The sequence below is a fragment of the Zeus faber genome, assembly GCF_960531495.2.
Source record: "Zeus faber genome assembly, chromosome: 7".
NCBI classification, from domain to species: Eukaryota; Metazoa; Chordata; class Actinopteri; order Zeiformes; family Zeidae; genus Zeus; species Zeus faber.
The window spans coordinates 28,427,504-28,435,375 of NC_137203.1; the positions used below are offsets into that span (position 1 = coordinate 28,427,504).

General features: G+C 44.2%; 1 protein-coding gene across 1 annotated transcript in view; it reads left to right on the plus strand.

The window, feature by feature from the left end:
* Window positions 1-1,903: 1,903 nt before the first annotated feature.
* LOC307232308 (tetraspanin-15) overlaps window positions 1,904-7,872 on the plus strand; it is an 18,732-nt gene continuing 12,763 nt past the window's right edge. The window contains exons 1-4 of the mRNA XM_080003267.1: window positions 1,904-2,190; window positions 4,508-4,693; window positions 7,229-7,303; window positions 7,462-7,557. Of these exons, the coding sequence (XP_079859393.1) occupies window positions 2,104-2,190; window positions 4,508-4,693; window positions 7,229-7,303; window positions 7,462-7,557 (444 nt within the window). The 5' untranslated portion in view covers window positions 1,904-2,103. The remainder of the gene's footprint in view (window positions 2,191-4,507; window positions 4,694-7,228; window positions 7,304-7,461; window positions 7,558-7,872) is intronic.

The window sequence follows — 7,872 nt, forward strand, 5'->3', positions numbered from 1 at the left end:
ATTTGTCTCACTTGAACTTTGTATCAGATCTGATCTCGACCAGAATCAGGTCCCACCTCCTCCAGTATCAGGTCGGTGGTAGTTCCGCCTGCGACACGCCACCTGAGTGGTGGTTTCAGGGCCGTCCGACACAGAGATACAGGCGATCAAAACACACCAGCTTATTGTAGGGAGTGGGCAAGCTGACATGACACCCACAAAACCTTTTAAGTTTCTTCCCTAATGTTTTTTTTAAAGCTACACGTGAAATTGGGCATCACCCAATAACTGATGGTTTAGACAAATTGACAGCCTGTTGCTCGTTGATTATTCTAACAAGCAATTTGTCTACATTGTCATCATATCATTTTTTTTTGTTTCTTTAATTTTAAGATTGTATGACTTTTTGACTTCCAGCACACTTTTTAATTTCACAATGTGTAGCTACTGTACCACCTCCCTTAATATGTTATTGCAATTTGTAAATCACTTATTTTCCTGTGTTGCAGTATTGTTTCCCATCAGTCTACTATCCAGTACACCCAAAATTGGGTCTCGTTATTGGGTGATACCATTTTATTTCACGTGTAGTTTTAAAAAACATTAGGGAAGAAACTAAAAAGGTTTTGTGGGGTGCCATGTGAGTCCTTTCAAAAATCTCAAATGATGCAAGATCATTTTGTTGTCTATGTCAGCAGACTATGCAGGTGATAATTGCCTTCACACGATGAGCGAGGAGCATCACAACAAGGAAGTCAAGTCAGAAATTATCGAAAGTGCATTGCCACACGTGTAACACATTGGATGGAGGAAAAAGATTTTGAAACACGAATCAGGCTTGAGAGTTCAAATAAAAGACAGATTAGGACACAATGGATCTGGAACAACACAACCGAATCATGAACATATAGAGAGAGCTGATGAACCAGACAAACATGGCTTAAGGGTCGCCGGCAATAGAAAAAGTAATTGGGGCAGGAAGAGCATTCCTTTTGTAATAATACAAAGAGCATAAAGAATAACGCCCTGAACCCAACTGACTGTCTTGTGTACTTTTGAGACTGAGGAATAGCTTGACTATTTAGACATTTGCTGGCCATTCGGGGCCTTTAGGGTCAGAATGGGTCAAAAGGAGGAGCTTGAGGTTGGCTCTAGCTTGTGTAGGGATTCAAAATAGGTACGCTCTGAGCATATTGTTTAATTATTTCAAGCATCTGAATGCTTGCTTTTATTGGCCAATCAGGCCGACTGGGCAAAAGCACATTGCAATCATGGAATCATGCACTGTTGATGCTGTGTGTTGTAACTAAGTACTATCTGATGTTAGATCACAGTGGGTAGCAACTAATAGATCATTTACCGCCTATCCAGTCAGGGCAGTTTCAGAATGGGGCCAAAGGCCGGAGAGAAACTTATCAAAAACATGTTATTTGTCAAATAAATTCTATGGACATTGCCCACTTGGCATCCATTGCAGCCTGGCAGATCTGTAAGGGCTTTCATTTTGCACTGTTTTGCTGATGCTGCATTCCACAAAGGTTGTAACTCAGGAAAATCGGACCTCCTACACGGAAAGACGCATGGGTTTTTTTACCGGAACCCGTCTAACTTCTATCTAAACTACTCTTGAGTTTTATGAAATGTTAACATAAACGTTTTGTAGCTTGTGGAATCCACAAGCATGCCAAACAAACGCACATTTACTGCGGGCTTTCATGTCCGTCCCCCCCCCCCCCCCCGTACACAGTTAATGGGACACGTTCAGCCCGAAAACAGGGGCCCTGCAGAAACGGAATGACCGATTTCTGAGTTTCCGTGGAACGCAGCATGGATCCGTCAAACGCCGCCGTAGAGGCGAGTGGAGCGGAGGTGCCGGGTCCCTTTAAGGATGTAGTCAAAACAAAGCGTGCGTGGACTACACAGCCGTGCGGAAGCGGTCGGCGTCGCTCCACACAACAGCACACGGAGAACAAGAGATACTCTGGTCGTTAATCGACCCATTATATACCTCCCGTTCGCTGTGTTTGTGTTACATCGTTTTCCGCTCGCTTTGAAATAGCGCGCATCCCCTCGATCGAAGTAGACGTAACAGCGCCCTGGCTAGCCGAGCGAGCGTTAGCCGCCATGCCGCCCTATGCAGACCTGAGAAAAACCAATCATTTCTACTATTTCATCAAGTTCACCTTAAATATCTACTCGATGCTCTTCTCGGTGAGTTTGTGCTCGTCCTCAGCGACAACGCGCGAAGGGGGGAAAAACCTCATTTCGACGATAGCCGAACCCTAACGTCGTAACCCCCCCCCCCCCCCCCCCTCCAACGTACCCCACACGATCTGTTGTGAATAATTGATCGTACGGGTATTTTCTCCCCCCCCCGCCGCCCGCACGGCCGCACGGCGGAACATGGACTGAAAGACGTGTTTGGTCGCTTCTTAATCGAACTGGTGTCCGCGGCGTCGACAAAGGCTTCTCCTCTCACGCCGTGGTGCAGGGCGTGGGACCCCATTAAAGGGATGATAACGTGGGACAAAAAAAAACAAAACCCTGGGCCTCACTTAAAGGAACATTATTGCACGTTCAGTTGAAACGATCATGTCCAGCCTCACGCTGTGGAATACATCTGTCTGCACGATGTACCAAATTATTCAACTCTATATCAATTATGAGGCAAAGAATTCATACAGAACTTACTTATTATACAGTCTTCTAGTCATGTAGTAATATGTTTTGTATTTATATATACTATATAATTCTTTCAGATTAATTATTACTTTGTTCTGTTTTTATTGTCCTAACTTTGTTTTGCACAGCCCTTGGTGTTCTCCTCTCTTTTCACCGCATCCTTATTTGAATGATTGCATAGGGCGGATAAAAACCCTGAACCTTAAGTACAAATCAAATTAAAAGGACATGGTGGAATGGCTCGTGTGACCTAATCTTAGTCCTTTTAAAATCTTTTTTTTTTTTTTAGCTGTGTGTTCCGTTATGGTGGATGGATTTGCTCTCTCGCTTGTATGTCTCTCGATGGCCTCCCCTCCATCATTTGCAGTTACAGTAGGTCTAAGTTAAGTGGGCAATAAACACCAGTCAGCATTGTGTTGTGCATATTAAGTTGGGAAATTAAATGAAGAAAACTTTTTTTGCTGGACAATTATGGCAGCCTTCGATAAATAAGACTTCTGTGACAGGTTCATTGTGTTTAACTCACAAATCGCTAATTCTGGAATAAAGATGAGTCATCCCCATCCTTTGCACGCCCATCCAACTGGCAAACTTCCCATGCATTGACTTTACCATGCCCGTCTCATCTCATCTCTTAAGTTACAGTTGTGATGTTAGGTTTTTCACGGCCGCAGTCCCCCTGTTATTTGATAAAAATAGATGCGCCCTGAAGCCATTATTGAACGCCACTCCATATAAATCCACTCATTTGATTCCATTAGTGCGAGAGAGTCCTTCTCTGATGTTGCTCTTTCTACTCTACCCGACCTCTCCCATTGCCATGTAGTACAGTGTGGTCCGGTCGAGCTGAACTGACGAGAGCTTCTTTCCCCACTGAGCCAGGCTCGTGGCCTCGATTAGGTCTCTCTTGGGTGAATTTGGTCACTTCAGATCAATTGGAATACCTTGTCATTGTGCTAAAAAGTTGGATAGGAGTTTGTAAGACGCACCCTCAAAGCTAAATGGAGATTAGGGATTATTGGGCCCTTGGTGGTTATATTTTGGGCGCTTCCGTTCGTTTCCAGGGATCAAAACAGCAACCTTTTAAACCTTTTATTTTTTATTTTTAAACCAATCTGCCGGCTGGGATCTTAGGTCTCATCTCTGCAGGCAGCGTCGGATATAGTCTATGAATAAGCTCTTTGACTTGACCGCTCGATTTGTCCTCATCGCCGCTATAGGGAGAGAGCAGTGTCTGCTGCATCGAACGCGGGAAGCGAGCCAAACGCATCCGCCCCGTGGGAGGGGGATGAGAACGCAGTGAATAGAGCCAAAGTAGATGAAGCCTACTTTAGAGGCAGAGTGCCTCCATTCCTAATGAGAAAATAAATACCAAGGTAGCAATAGCGGTGATTTTCTTAGTTTTTTGGCAAAGTAGCTGCCCACAAGCTGCAGATAATGACTTATGTATGACGTATACTGTCCATAGCATGTGGGTGGGCGTATACTGTAGTATGTGCAATCCATGGAACCGATTCCTCTGCATACTTGGCGATTAGTGGTCACGTTCCGTTTGGAGCCTCGGTGACCTACTGGGCGGCGGGCGGTCGGGCTGTTGGGCCCTTTCAGTGCGGAGCTGAAGAGAGTCATGGTGACACAACTGGATTGTCTCTATTTCCCCGCCTGTCCCTGCCTAGTTATTAAACCTTTCCCTTTTCTCTCTGGCAGCAAGCGATACAAGGCCCCCGGGACACGACAGTCCATTGTTTTCAGCTTTATATGCTGGCTGGTAAACACACTCACGCACTCACGCACCCACACAATGGTTCCGACCAAAATGAACTCAAATCTGTTCTTTTCTCTCCAGCTGATGGGCCTGTGTGTGCTGTGCGTGGGGGTCTACGCCGAGGTGGAGAGGCAGAAGAACCGGACGCTGGAGGGGGTCTTCCTGGCCCCTGCCGTGGTGCTGATCCTGCTGGGCCTGGTCATGTTCACCGTGTCGCTGGTGGGCATGGTGGGCTCGCTCCGGGACAACAAGACCCTGCTGCACATGGTACCAGTCAACCTTGATACACCTGCATTATGCAACATGGTGGTGTTTTTTGGAAGAATGAGTTCAAACACTTTATTACTCCCCTGAAAATCTTGAATTCTAATTAGGGTGGCACTTTGTGTTTTAGCTGCCATATCACAATGTCGAGGTTAACACTTTGTCGAGAAAAGGTGCTAATTTTCAGCGGATGCTGCATTGTCGGTGCACCAGTACTAACTGCAGTATATGCAAAATATATGGGGGCAGTAGCTCAGGTTGTGAAGGTGTGAAGGTTGCTGGTTCAATCCCAGGCTATAGCAGGCTGTAGTGTCCTTCAGCAAGACACTAGTTGCTGCTGATGGCTGCGTCTGTGTCTGATGGCTGTTTCGGTGGATGAATAGTTGTAAGTCACTTTGGACGAAAGTGTCTGTAATATGCGCTGAACCTAGTGATAGACAACAGATATAACCTTAAACAGAAAAAAATAAAAGGTTGTGTCCAAAAATATGAAAATAAATTAAGCAGATGAACATAAGATAGAAATGGTGACGTACAATACACCTCACATTAGATATGACCCATAACAGTAAACAAAATATTGGCAATAAGCCTATAAACGAAAACTACAACAAATAAATTCCACAGTAAACATAAAAATGCAGTTATGTATTAGCAGAATTTAATTATTATTGGCAGTATGATGTTCTCACTTAATTCAACTCAATGGAAAAGGCTTTATTGGCATGGGGTAATATTCGTTTGCATTGTCAAAGCAAATGAAAAAGATTAAAGAAAAATATAATGTAGAATTAACAAACAAATGTAAATGTTGGAGTGAAATAAAATGTATATTTACAAGATTACCTAAAATAAAAATACAATTTTAAACATGAAAAGCTATAATATATATTATAAAAAAAAAAAAAAAAAATTATTTATATCTATAGTACTATCCACGGAATTTTTAAAAAACATTTATTTTGAACATAAATAAGCCACACATGTCTATAAGCCGCAGGTGCCTATCGGTACATTGAAACATATGAACTTTACACAGGCTTTAACGAAACACGGCTTGTAACAAAAATAAATAGGCTTTAACGAAACACGGCTTATAACAAAAATAAATAGGCTTTAACGAAAAACGGTTTGTAACAAAAATAAAAAAATTGCGGTTAACAGTAGACTACCAAGAAAGTCATTGGTCACTATCTTCCTCCTCCTGCGCACTGAAACCACTGAAGTCATCTCCTTCGGTGTCAGAGTTGAATAGCCTCAGAATTGCTTCATCCAATGTTGGATCGTTTTCATTGTCGCTCTCTTCACTTTCATCCGGATTCAAATTCCCCGCTGAGCTCATGCTGCCCTCTTCAACACGCAGCAGTCCAGCTTTTTCAAGCCCGTTGATGGTACTGGATTTTTTGACAATGCTCCACGCTGTCAAGACCCACTGGCAGACACCACGATGGTCCAGCTCTAAAATGCTAAAACTTCATTGCGATGGCGATTGTTTTGGCTTTCAGTCGGATCTGCACAGTTGAAACACCTCGGCCGTCTGCTCTCTGTGTGTTGATCAGTCTTCGAGCTCATTTTCTAGTTCGGGCCATCTGCTTTTCTTCCCTCTGAAAGCTTTTGTTGTCTTTTTGCACCGAGCCACGCTGCTGTTCCAACGTCTTATCGACTTATTAAGGCCAAGCTCCCGTGCAGCAGCTCTATTTCCTTTTCCAACATCGCCTTCAACTTGAAAGCTGCATCATATGCATTTCTTTGTGTCTTTGCCACGATGAGGGTGACAAAATGACTACCGTAAATGATGGGAAGTTTGAGCGCGCTCGATTTAATCTAAACAGTTCCATTGTTTCACCTTAACCCGTTCGGCAATTTCATTGGTCTAATGAAAGCTTCATGCTGCCAAAAAACTGAGCACCATCATATGTGTTTTTTGCTCAGTTTTTTGGCGGCATGAAGCTTGTGAAAGCGGGAAAAATCCATTAATTAGCCGCGTCATTGGATAAGCCGCGAGGTTCAAAGCGTGGGAAAAAAGTAGCGGCTTATTGTCCGGAATTTGCGGTACCCTAAAATAGAGAGATTTAAAGTCCCTGTTTAGTCAATTCAGTGATTTGTTTCTAAACACGTTATACATGTTAGAAAGTACGTGAAAACTATTTTAACTATTTCTATCATTCAACTATTTCTCACCATTTTTGTGGTCTGGATTTTTTTAGGTGGGGCAAAATCACAAGTCAATGATGTGGAGCGGTCATACTTGGCATGGCCCCTCCCCCTAACACTGTATAAACACCAGGTCGGAATCGGAGCATCAGTTTGGGATAAAACGCTGTTTTGGGAATGAACAGTATGTAAAAAGGGATCTCCGCTACGCTCTGCGTCCCGGTGACCCACCGACAGAAAAATAAATCGGCGCCAATGCGCCCGGAACCAAGAAAGAACCCTCCGGTTGGTTTGACCGCGCTGGTTTTGGTTACGTTAGCATTAGCTGCTTTCTAGCAGGTCACTGAATTGTAGATGGATCCCCCTCCCTCCTTCTTCCCGCAGTTCCTCTGTGTTCTCTGTGTCCTGCTGCTTCTCCAAGCCATGGCCCTCATCACGGCACTCATCTTCGAGAAGAAGGTCGGTGCCTTGTTCCTCAACAAATAATAAAACACCTATTAACCCATGGCTTCTTCCTGATAACCCCTTTTTTCACAAGGCTCGTCACTTTTGCCCTTCCCTGATCCTCGCATCTGCGCCCTCACCCCCTCTGTTCCCCCTTCTCCCCTCTTATCCAGACGTCCGCCATCTTTCAGAAAAGCATACGTGAGGGAATTAAGCACTACTACGATGACCTGGACTTCAAAAACATTTTGGACTATGTGCAGCAGAAGGTAATGCGGGGCCTTCTCTCGGGGGTTATGGGATGACGGGTAATTCCAGCGGGTGGATGAAGGTACGCGCCCACGCATAAGAAGAACGGCTGATTTCTTGCAGGCACTGCCACTTGCATTTCACTGCATACCTGTATGTGTGCGACAAATAAAAATCTTGAATCATGATTCTGCATCCGGTCATGTCCTACATTCCCTTGTAAAACATTTTATTTGGTTACAACCAAGAAAGATCCAAGCAATAACCTAGTCTTGGCGGGCCGCCACGATGGATGGAGCCCCCTTTGTCGCCCGCTATTAGTTTGAAGTGAACGC